This window comes from Garra rufa, chromosome 24, assembly GCF_049309525.1.
Source record: "Garra rufa chromosome 24, GarRuf1.0, whole genome shotgun sequence".
NCBI classification, from domain to species: Eukaryota; Metazoa; Chordata; class Actinopteri; order Cypriniformes; family Cyprinidae; genus Garra; species Garra rufa.
In genome coordinates this window covers 38494913-38514293 of record NC_133384.1, presented here as the reverse complement: position 1 = coordinate 38514293, position 19381 = coordinate 38494913, and the positions used below count along the sequence as shown (strand labels likewise).

The window sequence follows — 19381 nt, the reverse complement described above, 5'->3', positions numbered from 1 at the left end:
ATGTAGTGCTGAATGTTGTTTCAAGGCTGGCATCATCTGCGGTCCTCTGAGGGGTCGGCATCATCTCTTCTTCTGAATCCAGACTGAATCTTGTGTAAATCCTAGTTACCACGGGATGGAAATCCCGTGGCAGAAACAGAGAAACAAATAGAGAAATAATTAGCGTAGCTGCTGTTCCAACTTCCAACCAAACAAAAATGATGTGTTTAGCCCAAGCTGAAGAATATTAATGTGCATTTGATCAGATGTAACTGAAGTACAACGTTATGAGATACATTATGTGAATGCTTGGCTAAAGAGATGAGTCTTTAATCTAGATTTAAACATAGAGAGTGTGTCTGAACCCCGAACGTTATCAGGAAGGCTATTCCAGAGTTTGGGAGCCAAATGAGAAAAGGCTCTCCCTCCTTTAGTGGACTTTGCTATCCTAGGTACTACTAAAAGTCCAGAGTTTTGCGACCTTAGGGAGCGTGAGGGATTGTAGCGTAGTAGGAGACTAGTTAGGTATGCAGGAGCTAAACAATTAAGGGCCTTATAGGTAAGAAGTATTATTTTGTAAGTGATACGGAACCTAATAGGTAGCCAGTGTAGAGACTGTAAAACTGGGGTAATATGATCATATTTTCTTGATCTGGTAAGGACTCTAGCAGCTGCATTTTGGACTACCTGTAGCTTATTTATTGAAGAAGCAGGACAACCACCTAGTAGTGCATTACAATAGTCCAGTCTAGACGTCATGAATGCATGAACTAACTTTTCTGCATCAGAAACAGGTAACATGTTCCGTAGCTTAGCAATGTTTCTAAGATGGAAGAATGCTGTTTTAGTAACATAGGAAATATGATTTTCAAAAGACAGGTTGCTGTCTAATATAACACCCAGATTTTTGACTGTAGAGGAAATAACAGTACATCCGTCTAGTTGCAAGTTGCAGTTTAAGAGATTCTGTGTACTGTTTTTTGGTCCAATAAGTAATATCTCAGTCTTATCTGAATTTAACAGTAGAAAATTATTGGTCATCCAGTCTTTATCATTTTTAACACACTCTGTTAACTTTGCTAAGTTAGAAGTTTCATCTGGTCTTGTTGAAATATATAGTTGAGTGTCATCAGCATAACAATGGAAACTAATCCCATATTTCCTAATAATATTACCAAGGGGTAACATGTAAATTGAAAATAGTAGAGGACCTAGGACAGATCCTTGTGGCACTCCATACTTTACTGGTGTTAGCTGCGATGACTCCCCATTTAAATACACAAAGTGATAGCGATCGGACAGGTATGATCTGAACCATCTTAAAGCCTGCCCTTGAATACCTGTATAGTTTTGTAATCGATCTATGAGTATGTCATGATCTGTAGTGTCGAACGCAGCACTAAGATCAAGTAAAACTAGCAATGAGACGCAGCCTTGATCTGACGCAAGTAGCAAGTCGTTTGTGATTTTTACAAGTGCAGTCCTAAATGAGGCCGATGAGCGTGGCGTCGTCTGCAAACTTCAGGAGCTTGACAGAGGGGTCTTCAGAGGTGCAATCGTTGGTGTAGAAGGAGAAGAGCAGTGGGGAGAGAACACAACCTTGAGGGGCACCAGTGTTGGTGTTGCGGCTGCTTGACATAAATTTTCCCAGTCTGCAGGGAGTCCAGTAAGGGTCCGGTGATGTCCTTCAGATAAGCCAGAACCAGTCTTTCAAATAACTTCATGACCACAGACGTTAGCGCCACAAATCTATCGTCGTTAATTGCTGTTATCTTGGGTTTCTTTGGAACAGGGATGATGATGGAGCATTTAAAGCAGGCAGGAACTTCACACAACTCCAGAGACCTGTTGAAGATCAGTTAAAAGATGGGGGCCAGCTCGTCAGCACATATTTTCAGACAGGCTGGTGTCACGCCGTCTGGGCCTGTTGCTTTTTGTCTTTTGTTCTTTCTGAAGACCTGGCGCTCATCAGCTCTATTGATTTGAAATGGAGGAGGGGGGTTGCTGGAGGTGTTAATGTTTGTAAACTGGTCGTCAGAACGGGTGTGGGAGGTTTTGAATCTACAATAAACCTCATTCAGGTCTTCAGCAAGTCATTGATTCACCTCAGTGCTTGGGGATGGTGTCTTGTAGTTTGTGATGGCTTTCAGACCTTTCCACACTGAAGTTGGAACATTCGAAGTGAACTGATCTTCTAACATTTTTGCATAGGTCCTTTTAGCCATTCTAATCTCATTATTCAGGGTGTTCCTGGCCTGATTGTACAAGACTCTATCCCCTTTTCTGTATGCATCCTCTTTGGCCTGACAAAGATGTCTGAGATTTGTTGTAAACCATGGCTTATTATTGTTGTATGTTTAATAAGTTCTGGTAGGAAACTGATGTATGAATTTATAGTCCCTGTGAGTTCATCACTGGCCGCAGATGAACCAGACAGTAGTCAGAGAGCCCCAAAACTGCCTGTGGGACAGAGTAATATGCTTCTTTAGTTGTTGTGTAACAGTGATCCAACATATTACTGTCTCTGGTGGAACATGTAACATTCTGTATGTATTTTGGCAGTTCACTGGAGAGATTTGCTTTGTTAAAGTCCCCAAGAATGATTAAAACAGAGTCCAGGTGTTTTTTTTCCTCCCTCGGTCTCTCTGATCTGATCAGTGAGTTTCTGTAATGCCAGGCTCACATGTGCTTGCAGTGGAATGTAGACGTTCACAAAAATAAGCAAAATACTCACGGCGAATTGAACAGCTTACAGTTAATGAAAAGCACTTCTAGATCAGAACATCATGTAAAAATGTCCCCCATTATGACAATTTTCCAGCAGCCACATCTGTCCTGGAAGAAGAGTCTGAGGTCCTGGCTGACTAGGTGTGTGAGCTGGCTATATCGTCTGTACCAGTGGGGATTTTATAGGAACTGGATGTGCAAATGTAGTTAATTGACTGGGAAATGGAGGTAGTGCTTCCACCTTGTTTACCCACGAACCTTCCTCCTGTGTGTTTTTGTCAATGCTGATTACACTCAGCTTACAGTCTTTGTCACTAGTCACATCCAGAGTCTTCGTTGTCACTGATCTTGCTGTGTTCAGAGTCTTTGCTGCTACCAGACCCATCCAGCACATCTCTCACCCATCCCTCAGTCTTCCTCTCCTGTATACTCCACTAAAGCCAGCCATTCCGTCAGCTCCATCATCAGCCTCTGCCATGTATCCCTTATTTGCCTTGAGGCTTCCATGCCCCCAGCTTGAGGAGTCCATTAGTGCCCCCAGTTCCACCTTGGCCCATCAACCTATCAGCTCTGGCACTGTTTCAGTGGTTGGTGGCTGGTCACATGATCTGTAGTAATCCTGTAATAATTAGGATTTTTTTTAAAGGCTGTTGTCCTGCTTCTCTGTAACTTGTATTTTTGAGAGTTTGTCTAAGACTAATATCTAGTAGACATTTCATGATTTAAAGACTGATAGACTTATTTTACACATCACTCAAAACACGGAAACAGGAAACCGGAAACGTGACTTTAGAGAAAAAGAAAGTGATAGTGTAGTTGAGCTACACTATCTCTAACTTGTGTTTTGAATGTTTGTCTGAGACTAACATCTAGTAGACATTTCATGATTTGAAGACTCACTGACACATTTTTATTTACTCACATCACTCAAACAGTAACAGGAAACCGGAAACAGAAAACGTGACTTAAGAGAAAAAGAAACTGATAGTGTAGTTGAGCTGTTGTGTGCTTGTGTCTCTGTATTCATACAGTAAAATGGCAGAAGCCAGATTTTCTCAAGATCAGTTGACGTGTCCAGTCTGTCTGGATCTCCTGAAGGATCCAGTGAGCATCCAGTGTGGACACAGTTACTGTGAGAGCTGTATTACAGGCTGCTGGGATCGGGAGGATCAGATGAGAGTCTACAGCTGCCCTCAGTGCAGACAGACCTTCAGTCCAAGACCTGCTTTAGCTACAAACACCATGCTGGCTGAACTGGTGGAGACACTGAAGAAGACCAAACTTCCTGCTGACTGTTACGCTGGAGCTGGAGATGTTCAGTGTGATGTCTGTACTGGAAGAAAATACAAAGCTGTCAAGTCCTGTCTGATGTGTCAGGAATCTTACTGTCAAAGTCATTTTGACCGTCATGAGGAATTTCATTCACGTAAGTCACACAAAGTGATCAATGCCACTGGACGACTGCAGGAGATGATCTGCCAGAAACATGAGAAACATCTGGAAATGTACTGTATTACTGACCAGCAATGCATTTGTGTGCTGTGTCCAAAATATGAACATGAAAACCACAACACCATATCAGCTGCAGCACAGAGGACAGAGAAACAGGTATTTCAAACTAGAGCTTACACTTGTAGTGTGAAACAAGCTTTAATCTTCATGTTAATTCATGTGCAATGGTGGTAAACAATCAGTAATCCTTTCTGGAATTTACAGCCATTACTTATCAGTTTGACTTTTACTGGATTCATACATTCATACATGATGATTTATTGCAGGTAACTTTCTGTAATATTTACTTTCATTACTGCAGAAGCAGCTGAAAGAGATGCAGAAGACATTCCAGCAGAGAATCCAGCAGAGAGAGAAAGATGTTCAGCAGCTGAGAGAGGCTGTGGAGTCTCATAAGGTGAGTCTGGAGAAGAAGAGAAGTTTGTCTCAGTCTCAGTTCAGACTCTCTTGTCTCTTTCAGTCCCACTGAAGCCTGAATCACTGTGTGCCCTAACAGCGCTCTGCACAGACAGCAGTGGAGGACAGTGAGAGGATCTTTACTGAGCTCATCCGCTCCATTGAGAGAAGCCGCTGTGAGCTGATATGGCTGATCAGAGATCAGGAAAAGACTGCAGTGAGTCGAGCTAAAGAACGACTGGAGCGACTGGAGCAGGAGATCAATGATCTGAGGAGGAGAGACGATGAGCTGGAGCAGCTTTCACACACACAGGATCACATCCAGTTCCTGCAGGTAACAGAGATCTAGAAGAACAGGATCATAGTGGACTTGAGCCAGATCCTGCTGTGACACGAGACTCACAGAGAAACATTTCATGAGTGTTTTATTATATAATCATTAGTCAGACTCTCGTCTGATCTGATCATCTTCTTTTGAAAGAGACACCTCTTACAAATGGATTTCAGCTCTGAAAATCTAGGAATGTTTCCCTCAGCTCTTTCTTCTAGAAGATATATATAGCTGTCAAACAACACTAGCATCACTAATATCTCAAAACTTAACAAACTTTTCACCTCTTTTATAATTGGATCAGATGATAGCAATCACTCATACAAAGATTTTAAATAAAAAAGCAAGGTGCCACAAAATGCAGTGTTTGCTTGATTTTGCCTTAAATTTGGCAATCACAAAATCATGAAATCCTGGAGCGACTAATCAGTGCTTTAGCATATTGAAAGCAATCCAAACCTGATTGTGTCTTAAAGGGATAAAAAATGTTACATTTAATTTAAATTTAAATATGTTTTCTGTTTAATTTACTCACCGTCAGGCAATCCAAGATTTAGGTGACTTTAATAAAACAAAAAAGAAGATTTTTAGCTGAAACCGTGTTCTTTTGTGATTGATATAATGCAAGACAGTGGCTGTATGCAAATCAGGAAAAACTAAATGAATACCCATGACTCCTGACCATATATTGAGGTCTTATGAAGCGAAACAATTTGTCTGTACAAGAAACTGAACATTATTTACAACATTATTACTGGTAATCCAGACCCTCAGGCAATGTGGAAATCCAGGTCTTTCAAACTGTTGGGTTCACGCATGTGCATATCAGTGGCTCATCGATCAAGTGGCTCATGTTAGAGGAACTGGAATGCTTGAAACAGGGATCAAGTACCATGCTGTTTTGGTTGTTGTATATAATGTTCAGTTTCTTACAGACAGATCATTTCATTCATAAGAACTCATATCGTCATGAGGTATTAATTTTTTTTGTTCCATGATATGCTTTTTTTTTGTCTCAATGATGGGAAGCCGCTGACTTCGATTTTAAGAATCACCAAGGACCAAGGACTGTTGGATGGCCTGGGGCTAAGTAAATTACCAGAAATGTTAGATTTTTGAGTGAACTATGCTTTTAAGGTCAGGTTCTGTTTAGTTTCAATGCGGTTAACATTGTTCAGTCACTGCAGGATTTACATTAATGCAAAATCAAATACTATATTATTTGTATCACCTTATAACACTCATGTTTGTGAAGTTTTAGTGTCTATATTAGCTCTGAAATTAAAAAGATTCAGGTGAGTTACTAAAGATCAGTCAAGTCAAATCTGATGTTCGTGCATGTTATTGGGTGAAGTGTGGAGCTGATGAGTTTTGATTTCTGTTTTCTGTAGAGTTTCCAGTCTCTCTCAGCACCTCCTGAATCTCCAGACATAAATTATGATACATTCAGTTCTCTGTTCTCTTTTGATGGCCTAAAAGAATCTGTCCGCCAGCTGAGAGACAAGCTGGAGGATTTCTGCAAAGAGGAGCTCAAGAAGATCTCAGACAGAGGTAAAGTCCAGGATATTCATCTGCTCTCAGAATCGAGTCCATCATCATCTCATATCATGGACAACATCATATTAGAAATGTCTTAGGAATAAATGCAGGATCATGAGAATCTCACTGTCCATGTCTGTTGATTTCCACAGTCACATTCACCAACATTGTTCCCAGGACCAGGAACGACTTCCTACAATGTAAGTCAGTCGGAAAACAACCAGGAAAACCAGTGTGTTCTTGTTCTTCCTGTAGAAAGTCAAAGAAGATTTTTATAGATAATGTAAATAATGAATTGCACAGGATATCTGGTCATCTGTACTGACACACTGATGATCCACTGAACATGAAGAGTTCAGCTACACGAAAAGATCAAACAGTTTCATAATTCCTGATTCTGATGTGTTTTATCTCCGTTAGATTCCCATCAACTCACGCTGGATCTGAACTCAGTGTTTCAACGCCTCCATCTGTCTGAGAGCAACAGAGTGGTTACTGGCTCTGACACAGTCCAGTCGTATCCTGATCATCCAGACAGATTTGATGGTTATTCTCAGGTGTTGTGTAGAGAGAGTGTATGTGGACGCTGTTACTGGGAGCTGGAGTGGAGTGGAGGTGAATATGGTGTATGTATATCAGTGTCATATATGAGCATCAGCAGGAAGGGACATCGTAAAGAATGTTTGTTTGGATATAATAATCAGTCCTGGAGTTTGCAGTGCAATCCCCCCAGATACTTATTTATACACAATAACATAAAGACTGTTCTCCCTGTGAGGTCTATCAGCAGTAGAATGGGAGTGTATGTGGATCACAGTGCAGGAACTCTGTCCTTCTACAGCGTCTCTGACACAATGAGCCTCATCCACACAGTCCAGACCACATTCACTCAGCCGCTCTATGCTGGGTTTAGGGTTTCAAGGGGATCAACAGTGAAACTGTGTTGATGAATCAAAATAGATTCTACCCATAATGCTTTGAGCTACATGATAAATAGACTCTCTTCTCTTCATGACATTAATAATGCAGCTGAAGTTCTGTCATTGAAATAACATGTCTGAATTAAAAATGTATAATAAATCCTATATATACAGTAAAATCAGTGTGTGTGTGTGTGTGTGTGTGTGTGGGAGGAGGGTCCTGGTGGTTGTGTTGACTGAAATCAATCATTTTGTTTGTAGTGTAAATCATGATTCTCTTAAATTATTCTTTTTTTCTCTTTCTTTAATTATCCTTTTTAAAATTCCTACTTTGTATCATACTATTTAGATTGGACTAAATTCACATATTGTGTAAATAAATGTGCAAATCATGCTTCTAAATTTGGGGGGAAACACCTCTCAAGCAATTAGACCGTGTATGAGACAAATCATTTCATTTACTTTAAAATCAGATGTTATTTTCTGTTTACTACAGATGATGCTGAGTCATTACTAAATAAGTCATGACAAAAAAATGATGGTAACTGATATACTTTTTCAGGAGTCTGCGATTTAGAGTTTTTAACGTTACCTAGCTTGTTTGATTGCTTTTCATAGATTGTTGGATAGTAAGTCACCCACAACAACTAACAAGCGATAAACCTGTGTACTAATATAAGGCCAACATTGTAGATCTGTTGTGTTGGGTTTTGCTCAATATGATGTTAAGCATCAAATCAGTGGGAATTGCTGCAGTTCAGTATCTAAGTAGAGGGTGCAAAATAATTATAATATGACCATGTTGTGAACCTATGATCCTAACTCATATTTAAACCATGGCTTTGTGTTTTTAGCCATATTAAATATCAGAGCACAGAAACACAGACATAAGATCATTTACTGTGCACCTAAATGCCAAGTATAATAATCAGAAAGAGCTTTATTGCCAAGTATGCTTGCTCATACAAGGAATTTGTTTCAGTGTCAACAACAATACACAAGACAATAAAAATAAGATGAGAATAAAAAATACACACTGTTATGTAGAGTTGTGTTATAGAATGGAATAGAAAAGAAAGAGATGCAGGGATGTATTAGGGTGGAGGTGGTAGCAAATAAATATAAGGTTATTGCACATATTTTTTTTTACTCAATGGGAGGAAAAAATTAACTGTTCATAAGGTGGATTGCCTGGAGGAAGAATCTGTTCTTGCCTGGTTGTGGCTCTGCATCGCTCGCCCAATGGCAAAAGTTCAAAGAGGGGATGGCTTGGATGTGAGGGATCCAGAGTGATTATCTGAGCTCTTTTCTTCACTCTGGATGTGTACAGTTCTTGAAGGCAGTCCTCTCAGCAGTCCGAACCGTTCTCTGTCTGGTTTTGTAGCTGAGCCAGTCAGTTATTGATGTGCACAGAACAGACTTGATGATGGCTGAGTAGAACTGTTTCAGGAACTCCTGTTTTAGGCTGAACTTCCTCAGCTGGTGAAGGAAGTACAACCTTTGTTGAGCCTTTTTTACAATGAAGTCGATGTCTCACTTCAGGTCCATGGAGATAAAAGATCAGAGGAACTTGAAAGTCTCCACTGAAGTCCACTATCATCTCTACAGTTTTGAGCGTGTTTAGCTCCAGGTGGTTGTGACTGCACCAGAGAGCCAGCTCTTTAATCTCTTGTCTGTAGGCAGACTCATCAGTGTCCTAAATGAGGCCGATGAGTGTGGTGTCATCTGCAAAGTTTAGGAGCTTGACAGAGGGGTCTTTAGAGGTGCAATCGTTGGTGTAAAGGGAGAAGGGCAGTGGGGAGAGAACACAACCTTGAGGGGCCACCAGTGTTGGTGTTCTGGCTGCTTGACATAAATTTTTCCAGTCTCACCAGCTGTTTCCTATCTGTCAGAAATCTATTGCCGGCAGCCATATCAACCTGTAGCCCAAGACTGGTTGCCTACTGAAGCTAAACAGGGTTGAGCCTGGTCAGTACCTGGATGGGAGACCTCCTGGGAAAACTAGGTTGCTGCTGGAAGAGGTGCTAGTGAGGCCAGCAGGGGGTGCTCACCCTGTGGTCTGTCTGGGTCCCAGCACCCCAGTATAGTGACGGGGACACTATACTGCCAAAAAAAATTGGCCTCTGACCATCATGGCCTCCGGATCATCCCCATATTCTGATTGGCTTCATCACTCTGTCTCCTCTCCACCAGTAAGCTGGTGTGTGGTGGGCGTTCTGGCGCCCTATTGCTGCCGTCGCATCATCCAGGTGGATGCTGCACACTGGTGGTGGATGAGGAGATACCCCTGACACTGTAAAACGCTTTGAGTGTCTAGAAAAGCGCTATATAAATGTAACAAATTATTATTATTATTATTATGATTGATCCAATGACAGGTAGGGCTAGGAACAGAGAGTTGGTTTAGTTTGGTTTAGAGGAGTGAAGGAAGGATGGTGTTGAAGGCTGAACTGAAATCCTCAAACAGGTTCCTCACATAAGTCTCTGGTCTGTCCAGTAAGCAAACTGCAGGGGGTCCAGTAAGGGTCCGGTGATGTCCTTCATATAAGCCAGAACCAGTTTTTCAAATAACTTAATGAGCACAGACATTAGTGCCACAAATCTATTGTCATTAATTCTTGTTATCTAGGGTTTCTTTGGAACAGGGATGATGGTGAAGCGTTTGAAGCAGGCAGGAACTTCACACAACTCCAGAGACCTGTTGAAGATCAGTTAAAAGATGGGGGCCAGCTCGTCAGCACTGATTTTCAAACAGGCTGATGTCACACTGTCTGGGCCTGTTGCTTTTCGTCTTTTGTTCTTTCTGAAGATCTGGAGCACATCAGCTCTATTGATTTGAAAAGGAAGGGGGGTTGCTGGAGGTGTTAATGGTTGTGTAAAGAGATTGTCAGAATGGATGTGGGGGGTTTTGAATCTACAATAAAACTCATTCAGGTCTTCAGAAAGTCATTGATTCACCTCAGTGCTTGGGGATTATGTCTTGTAGTTTGTGATGACTTTCAGACCTTTCCACACTGAAGTTGGATCATTCAAAGTGAACTGATCTTCAAACCTTTTTTCCATTATAATCTTGTTATTCAATGTGTTCCTGGCCTGATTGTACAAGGCTCTATCCCCTTTCTGTAGGCATCCTCTTTGGCCTAACAAAGATGTCTTGTGAGTTTTGCTGTAAACTATGGCTTATCATTGTTGTATGTTAAATAATTTCTGGTAGGAATGCATATATCCTCACAGAAACTGATATGTGAAGTTACAGTCTCTGTGAGCTCATCCAGATCGGTGGCCGCAGATGAACCAGACAGTAATCAGAGAACCCCAAAGCTGCCTGTGGGACAGAGTAATATGCTTCATTAATTGTTGTGTAACAGTGATTTAATGTTATTGTCTCTGGTGGAACATGTAACATTCTGTATGTATTTAGGGTGTAGAGATGATTAAAACAGAGTCCGGGTGTTTTTTTTCCGGTCTCTATGATCTGATCAGTGAGTTTCTGTAATGCCAGGCTCACTTGTGCTTGCAGTGGAATGTAAACGCTCACGAAACCGAATGACCAAAACTCTCACGACGAATTGAACGGCGTACATACAAAATGTCCCCCTATTATGACAATTTGCCAGCAGTCACATCTGTCCTGGAAGAGGAGCCTGAGGTCCTGGCTGACTAGGTGTGTGAGCTGGCTATATCTGTCTGTACCAGTGGGGATTTTATAGGAACTGGATGTGCAAATGTAGTTAATTGACTGGGAAATGGAGGTACTGTTTCCACCTTGTTTACCCACAAACCTTCCTCCTGTATGTTTTCGTCAATGCTTTTTGCACTCGGCTTACAGTCTTTGTAACTAGTCACATCCAGAGTCTTCGTTGTCACTGATCTTGCTGTGTTCAGAGTCTTTGCTGCCACCAGACCCATGCAGCACATCTCTACAGTCTCCCTCAGTCTTCCTCTCCTGTATGCTCCACTAAAGTCAGCCATTCTGTCAGCTCTGCCTTGTGCCCTTCAGCTCCCTCATCAGCCTCTGCCATGCAGGCCTTATCTGCCTTGAGGCTTCCAGTCCCCAGCTCTGCTTCGGCTTGAGGGGTCCATTAATGCCCCCAGTTCCACCTTGGCCAGTCAACCTATCAGCTCTGGTACTGCCTAAAAGTGGATGGTGGCTGGTCACATGATCTGTAGTAATCCTGTAATAATTAGGATTTTTTTAAAGGCTGTTGTCCTGCTTCTCTGTAACTTGTATTTTTGAGAGTTTGTCTAAGACTAATATCTAGTAGACTGACAGACTTGTTTTACACACATCACTCAAAACACGGAAACAGGAAACAGGAAACATGTGACTTAAGAGAAAAAGAAAGTGACAGTGTAGTTGAGCTGTTGTGTGTTTATCTCTCTGTATTTATGCAGTAAAATGGCAGAAGCCAGATTTTCTCAAGATCAGTTGACGTGTGGAGTGTGTCTGGATCTCCTGAAGGTTCCAGTCAGTATCCAGTGTGGACACAGTTACTGCAAGAGCTGTATTACAGATTTCTGGAATAAAGAGGATCGGGTGACAGTCTACAGCTGCCCTCAGTGCAGACAGACCTTCAGTTCAAGACCTGCTTTAGCTACAAACACCATGCTGGCTGAACTGGTGGAGAAACTAAAAAAAACCAAACTTCCTGCTGACTGTTACGCTGGAGCTGGAGATGTTCAGTGTGACGTCTGTACTGGAAGAAAATACAAAGCTGTCAAGTCCTGTCTGGTGTGTCAGGAATCTTACTGTCAAACTCATTTTGACCATTATGAGGAATTTCATTCACGTAAGTCACACAAAGTGATTGATGCCACTGGACGACTGCAGGAGATGATCTGCCAGAAACATGAGAAACATCTGGAAATGTACTGTATTACTGACCAACAATGCATTTGTATGTTGTGTATAAATTATGAACATAAAAACCACAACACCATATCAGCTGCAGCACAGAGGACAGAGAAACAGGTATTTCAAACCAGAGCTTACACTTGTAGTGTGAACAAGCTTTAATCTTCGTGTTAATTCATGTACAATGGTGGTAAACTATCAGTAATCCTCTCTGGAATTTACAGCCATTGGTTATCAGTTTGACTTTTACTGGATTCATCAGTTTACATATTGATTTAGTGCAGCTAACTTTCTGTAATATTTACTGCAGATGCAGCTGAAGGAGACACAGAAGACGTTCCAGCAGAGAATCCAGCAGAGAGAAAAATATCTTCAGCAGCTGAGAGAGGCTGTGGAGTCTCATAAGGTGAGTCTGGAGAAGAAGAGAAGTTTGTCTCAGTTCAGACTCTCTTGTCTCTTTCAGTCCCACTGAAGCCTGAATCACTGTGTGTCCTAACAGCGCTCTGCACAGACAGCAGTGGAGGACAGTGAGAGGATCTTTTCTGAGCTCATCCGCTCCATTGAGAGAAGCCGCTCTGAGCTGATATGGCTGATCAGAGATCAGGAAAAGACTGCAGTGAGTCGAGCTGAAGAACGACTGGAGCGACTGGAGCAGGAGATCAATGATCTGAGGAGGAGAGACGCTGAGCTGGAGCAGCTTTCACACACACAGGATCACATCCAGTTCCTGCAGGTAACAGAGATCTAGAAGAACAGGATCATAGTGGACTTGAGCCAGATCCTGCTGTGACAGGAGACTCACAGAGAAACATTTCATGAGTGTCTTATTATATAATCATCAGTCAGGCTCTCATCTGATCATTTTCTTTTTAAAGAGACTTACAAATGGATTCCAGCTCTGGAAATCTAGGAATATTTCCCTCAGCTCTTTCTTCTAGAAGATATATATAGTTGTCAAACCAACACCAGCACCACTAATAGTTCAAAACTAACTTTTCACCTCTTTTGTAATTGGATCAGATGATAGCAGTCACTCCCACAAAAATTTCAAACAAAAATCAAGGTGCTGCAAAATGCAGTGTTTGCTTCATTTTGCCTTAAATTTGGCAATCACAAAATCGTGAAATCCTGGAGCGACTAATCAATGCTTTAGCATATTGAAAGCAAACTAAACCTGATTGTGTCTTAAAGGGATAAACAAATTAAATTTAATTGTTAATTGCCATTTAATTTACCCTCAGGCTATCCAAGATGTAGGTGACTTTAGTAAAACAGAAAAGGAGATTTTTAGCTGAAACCGTGTTCTTTTGTGATTGATATAATGCAAGACAGCGGCTGCATGTGAATCAGGAAAAACAAAATGAATACCCATGACTCCTGACCATATATTGAGGTCTTATGAAGCGAAACAGTTTGTCTGTACAAGAAACTGAACATTATTTACAACATTATTACTGGTAATCCAGACCCTCAGGCAATGTGGAAATCCAGGTCTTTCAAACTGTTGGGTTCATGCATGTGCATATCAGTGGCTCATCGATCAAGTGGCTCATGTTAGAGGAACTGGAATGCTTGAAACAGGGATCAAGTACCATGTACCATGCTTGATTTTGGTTGTTGTGTATAATGTTCAGTTTCTTACACAGGGTTCCATATGTGTTGTGCATGCATTACTTGAAAAAAGAAATAGCTCCAGTTATGTATGAACAGGGAAGGTAACAAACTCTTAAACGTGAAAAACGTGAACTTGAAGAAGTGAAAATTGAACAATATGAACTATGAACATTGAACAAATTGAAGCTATCTATCAAGTGTGAACATGCTTAACAAAATATGGGAACTAAACAAATATAATCAGTGGGAGCCCTGTGCTTGTTTCCCTGCAACAAGAAGGTTCCATCTGGGGGTGATGGAAGACAGTGACACCCTCAGTGTGTTTAAAATTTCCAGTCTATTGCGCAATTTTGTCTTAGTTGCAGTCATTGCCGAAAACCCAGCCTCACATAGGTACGTGGTGGGAAATGGTAGCAATGTTTTCAGCATTTTCACAGCTATCTCGGGATATACCACACATACAGTAAAGGGCTTGGTGCATGCGAGTCATGTGTGCCTATTGCATGTAAAATGTGACATTATTGCAAATTAAATTGAGTTTATTTAGTTTGTATGCATTTTTTTAAAACTCATGTTGTAGGCTATGGCCCGGTGGTTGGGGACCACTGTTTTAGATAAAAATCTTCTTTACTGTTGTAATGAAGAAAAAATTCATCTACATCTTGGATGGCCAGGGGCTGAGCAAATTACCAGAAATGTTTGATTTTTGAGTGAAATATGCTTCTAAGATGCTTTTAAGGTCAGGTTCTGTTTAGCTTCAATGCGGTTAACATTGTTCAGTCACTGCAGGATTTACATTAATGCAAAATCAAAGACTATATTATTTGTATCACCTTGCATTTTTGTCTAAAATCCTGATAAGCCTCATGTTTGTGAAGTTTTAGTGTCTCTAATAGCTCTAAAATGAAAAGGATCCAGTTGAGTTACTAAAGATCAGTCAAGTCAAATCTGATGTTCGTGCATGTAATTGGGAGAAGTGTGGAGCTGATGAGTTGATTTCTGTTTTCTGTAGAGTTTCCAGTCTCTCTCAGCACCTCCTGAATCTACACACAAACATGACATTCCCTTCATTTCTCTTGTCTCTTTTGATGGTCTCAGAGAATCTGCCCATCAGCTGAGAGACAAACTAGAGGATTCCTGCAAAGAGCAGCTCAAGAAGATCTCAGACAGAGGTAAAGTCCCGGAGATTCATCTGCTCTCAGAATCGAGTCCATCATCATCTCATATCATGGACAACATCATATTAGAAATGTCTTAGAAATAAATGCAGGATCATGAGAATCTCACTGTCCATGTCTGTTGATTTCCACAGTCACATTTACCAATATTGTTCTCTGGACCAGGAACGACTTCCTACAATGTAAGTCAGTAAGAAAACAACCAGAAAAACTCACTGAGTGTGTTCTTGTTCTTCCTGTAGAAAGTCAAAAAATATTTTTATAGATAATGTAAATAATGATTTGCAAAGGATATCTGGTCATCTGTACTGAGACACTGATGATAAACTGAACATGAAGAGTTCAGCTACACGAAAAGATCAAACAGATTCCTAATTCCTGATTCTGATGTGTTTTATCTCCATTAGATTCCCATCAACTCACTCTGGATCTGAACACAGTGTTTCAACGCCTCCATCTGTCTGAGAGCAACAGAGTGATTACTGGCTCTGACACAGTCCAGTCCTATCCTGATCATCCAAACAGATTTGATGGTTATTCTCAGGTGTTGTGTAGAGAGAGTTTGTGTGGACGCTGTTACTGGGAGCTGGAGTGGAGTGGAGGTGCTTATGGTGTACGTATATCAGTGTCATATAAGAGCATCAGCAGGAAGGGACATCGGAATGAATGTTTGTTTGGATATAATGATCAGTCCTGGAGTTTGCAGTGCAATCCCCCCAGTTACTCATTCATGCACAATAACATAAAGACTGATCTACCTGTACAGTCCATCAGCAGTAGAATAGGAGTGTATGTGGATCACAGTGCAGGAACTCTGTCCTTCTACAGCGTCTCTGACACAGTGAGCCTCATCCACACAGTCCAGACCACATTCACTCAGCCGCTCTATCCTGGGTTTAGGGTTTCAAGGGGATCAACAGTGAAACTGTGTTGATGAATCAAAATAGATTCTACCCATAATGCTTTGAGCTACATGATAAATCATAAACAGTAAGATGTTATAGACTCTCTTCTCTTCATGACATTAATAATGCAGCTGAAGTTCTGTCATTGAAATAACATGTCTGAATTAAAAATGTATAATAAATCCTATATATACAGTAAAATCAGTGTGTGTGTGTGTGGGAGGAGGGTCCTGGTGGTTGTGTTGACTGAAATCAATCATTTTGTTTGTAGTGTAAATCATGATTCTCTTAAATTATTCTTTTTTCCTCTTTCTTTAATTATCCTTTTTAAAATTCCTACTTTGTATCATACTATTTAGATTGGACTAAATTCACATATTGTGTAAATGTGCAAATCATGCTTCTAAATTTGGGGGGAAACACCTCTCAAGCAATTAGACCGTGTATGAGACAAATCATTTCATTTACTTTAAAATCAGATGTTATTTTCTGTTTACTACAGATGATGCTGAGTCATTACTAAATAAGTCGTGACAAAAAAATGATGGTAATTGATATACTTTTTCAGGAGTCTGCGATTTAGAGTTTTTAATGTTACCTAGCTTGTTTGATTGCTTTTCGTAGATTGTTGATAGTAAGTCACCCAAGACAAATAACATGCGATAAACCTGTGAACTAATATAAGGCTAACATTGTAGATCTGTTGTGTTGGGTTTTGCTCAATATGATGTTAAGCATCAAATCAGTGGGAATTGCTGCAGTTCAATATCTTAGTAGAGGGTGCAAAATAATTATAATATGACCATGTGGTGAACCTATGATCCCAACTCATATTTAAACCATGGCTTTGTTTTTTTAGCCATATTAGATATCAGAGCACAGAAATACAGACATAAGATCATTTACTGTACACCTAAATGCCAAGTATAATAATCAGAAAGAGCTTTATTGCCAAGTATGCTTGCTCATACAAGGAATTTGTTTCAGTGTCAACAACAATACACAAGACGATAAAAATAAGATGAGAATAAAAAAAATACACAGTGTTATGTAGAGTTGTGCTATAGATGATCGAATGGAATAGAATAGAAAGAGATGCAGGGATGTATTAGGGTGGAGGTGGTAGATATAAATATAAGGTTATTGCACATATTTTTATTACTCAATGGGAGGAACAAATTAACTGTTCGTAAGGTGGATTGCCTGGAAGAAGATTCCGTTCTTGCCTGGTTGTCCTGATATTTGGGACTCTGTAGCACCAGCCAGATTGTAAAAGTTCAAAGAGGGGATGGCTTGGATGTGAGGGATCCAGAGTGATTATCTGAGCTCTTTTCCTCACTCTGGATGTATACAGTTCTTGAAGGCAGTCCTCTCAGCAGTCCGAACCGTTCTCTGTCTAGTTTTGTAGCTGAGCCAGTCAGTTATTGATATGCACAGAACAGACTTGATGATGGCTGAGTAGAACTGTTTCAGGAACTTCTGTGGTAGGTTGAACTTCCTCAGCTGGTGAAGGAAGTACATTTGTTGAGCCTTTTTTACAATGGAGTCGATGTCTCACATCAGGTCCATGGAGATAAAAGATCAGAGGATCTTGAAAGTCTCCACTGTAGCCACTGAAATCCACTATCATCTCTACAGTTTTGAGCGTGTTTAGCTCCAGGTTGTTCTGACTGCACCAGACAGCCAGCTCTTTAATCTCTTAGGAGCTTGACAGAGGGGTATTTAGAGGTGCAATCGTTGGTGTAGAGGGAGAAGGGCAGTGGGGAGAGAACACAACCTTGAGGGGCACCAGTGTTGGTGTTCCGGCTGCTTGACATAAATTTCTCCAGTCTCACCAGCTGTTGCCTATCTGTCAGAAAGCTATTGATCCAATGGCAGGTAGGGCTAGGAACAGAGAGCTGGTTTAATTTGGTTTAGAGGAGTGAAGGAATGATGGTGTTGAAGGCTGAACTGAAATCCACAAACAGGATCTCCACATAAGTCTCTGGTCTGTCCAGTAAGCAAACTGCAGGGGGTCCAGTAAGGGTCCGGTGATGTCCTTCAGATAAGCCAGAACCAGTTTTTCAAATAACTTAATGAGCACAGACGTTAGCGGCACAAATCTATTGTCAATAATTCTTGTTATCTTGGGTTTCTTTGGAACAGGGATGATGGTGAAGCGTTTGAAGCAGGCAGGAACTTCACACAACTCCAGAAACCTGTTGAAGATCAGTTAAAAGATGGGGGCCAGCTCGTCAGCACTGATTTTCAAACAGGCTGATGTCACACTGTCTGGGCCTGTTGCTTTTCGTCTTTTGTTCTTTCTGAAGATCTGGAGCACATCAGCTCTATTGATTTGAAAAGGAAGGGGGGTTGCTGGAGGTGTTAATGATTGTGTAAAGAGATTGTCAGAATGGATGTGGGGGGTTTTGAATCTACAATAAAATTATAGATTATGTCTTGTAGTTTGTGATGACTTTCAGACCTTTCCACACTGAAGTTGGATCATTCAAAGTGAACTGATCTTCAAACCTTTTTTCCATTATAATCTTGTTATTCAATGTGTTCCTGGCCTGATTGTACAAAGCTCTATCCCCTTTCTGTAGGCATCCTCTTTGGCCTGACAAAGACGTCTTGTGAGTTTTGCTGTAAACCATGGCTTATCATTGTTGTATGTTAAATAATTTTCTGGTAGGAATGCATATATCCTCACAGAAACGTGAGGATATACAGAAAAAGTTACAGTCTCTGTGAGCTCATCCAGATCGGTGGCCGCAGATGAACCAGACAGTAATCAGAGAACCCCAAAGCTGCCTGTGGGACAGAGTAATATGCTTAATTAATTGTTGTGTAACAGTGATTTCATATATTACTGTCTCTGGTGGAACATGTAACATGCTATATGTATTTTGGGTGTTCACGGGAGAGATGATTAAAACAGTCCGGGTGTTTTTTTTATCGGTCTCTATGATCTGATCAGAGAGTTTCTGTAATGCCAGGCTCACATGTGCTTGCAGTGGAATGTAAATGCTCAAGGCGAATTGAACGGCGTACAGTTAATGAAAAGCACTTCTATATCAGAACAGCATGTATGTACAAAGTACATACAAAATGTCCCCCTATTATGACAATTTGCCAGCAGTCACATCTGTCCTGGAAGAAGAGTCTGAGGTCCTGGCTGACCTGGTGTGTGAGCTGGCTATATCGTCTGTACCAGTGGGGATTTTATAGGAACTGGATGTGCAAATGTAGTGTAATTGACTGGGAAATGGAGGTAGTGTTTCCACCTTGCTAACCCACAAACCTTCCTCCTGTGTGTTTTCGTCAATGCTGATTACACTCGGCTTACAGTCTTTGTTGCTAGGCACATCCAGGGTCTTTGTTGTCATTGATCTTGCTGTGTTCAGAGTCTTCGCTGCCACCAGACCCATCCAGCACATCTCTAC

General features: G+C 40.9%; 2 protein-coding genes across 2 annotated transcripts; both read left to right on the top strand.

Moving 5' to 3' along the window:
* Positions 1-3741: 3741 nt before the first annotated feature.
* LOC141300117 (tripartite motif-containing protein 16-like) lies at positions 3742-7431 on the top strand. The gene is made up of 6 exons (XM_073830431.1): positions 3742-4314; positions 4520-4615; positions 4715-4948; positions 6337-6532; positions 6637-6684; positions 6905-7431. The coding sequence occupies exons 1-6, from the start codon at positions 3742-3744 to the stop codon at positions 7429-7431; spliced, it is 1674 nt and encodes a 557-aa protein (XP_073686532.1).
* Positions 7432-11803: 4372 nt separating this feature from the next.
* On the top strand, positions 11804-16143 carry LOC141300039 (tripartite motif-containing protein 16-like). The gene is made up of 6 exons (XM_073830339.1): positions 11804-12376; positions 12570-12665; positions 12759-12992; positions 14886-15045; positions 15186-15233; positions 15459-16143. Exons 1-6 carry the CDS (start codon positions 11804-11806, stop codon positions 15983-15985), a joined length of 1638 nt encoding a protein of 545 aa, XP_073686440.1. The 3' UTR covers positions 15986-16143.
* The last annotated feature ends 3238 nt before the right edge of the window (positions 16144-19381 follow it).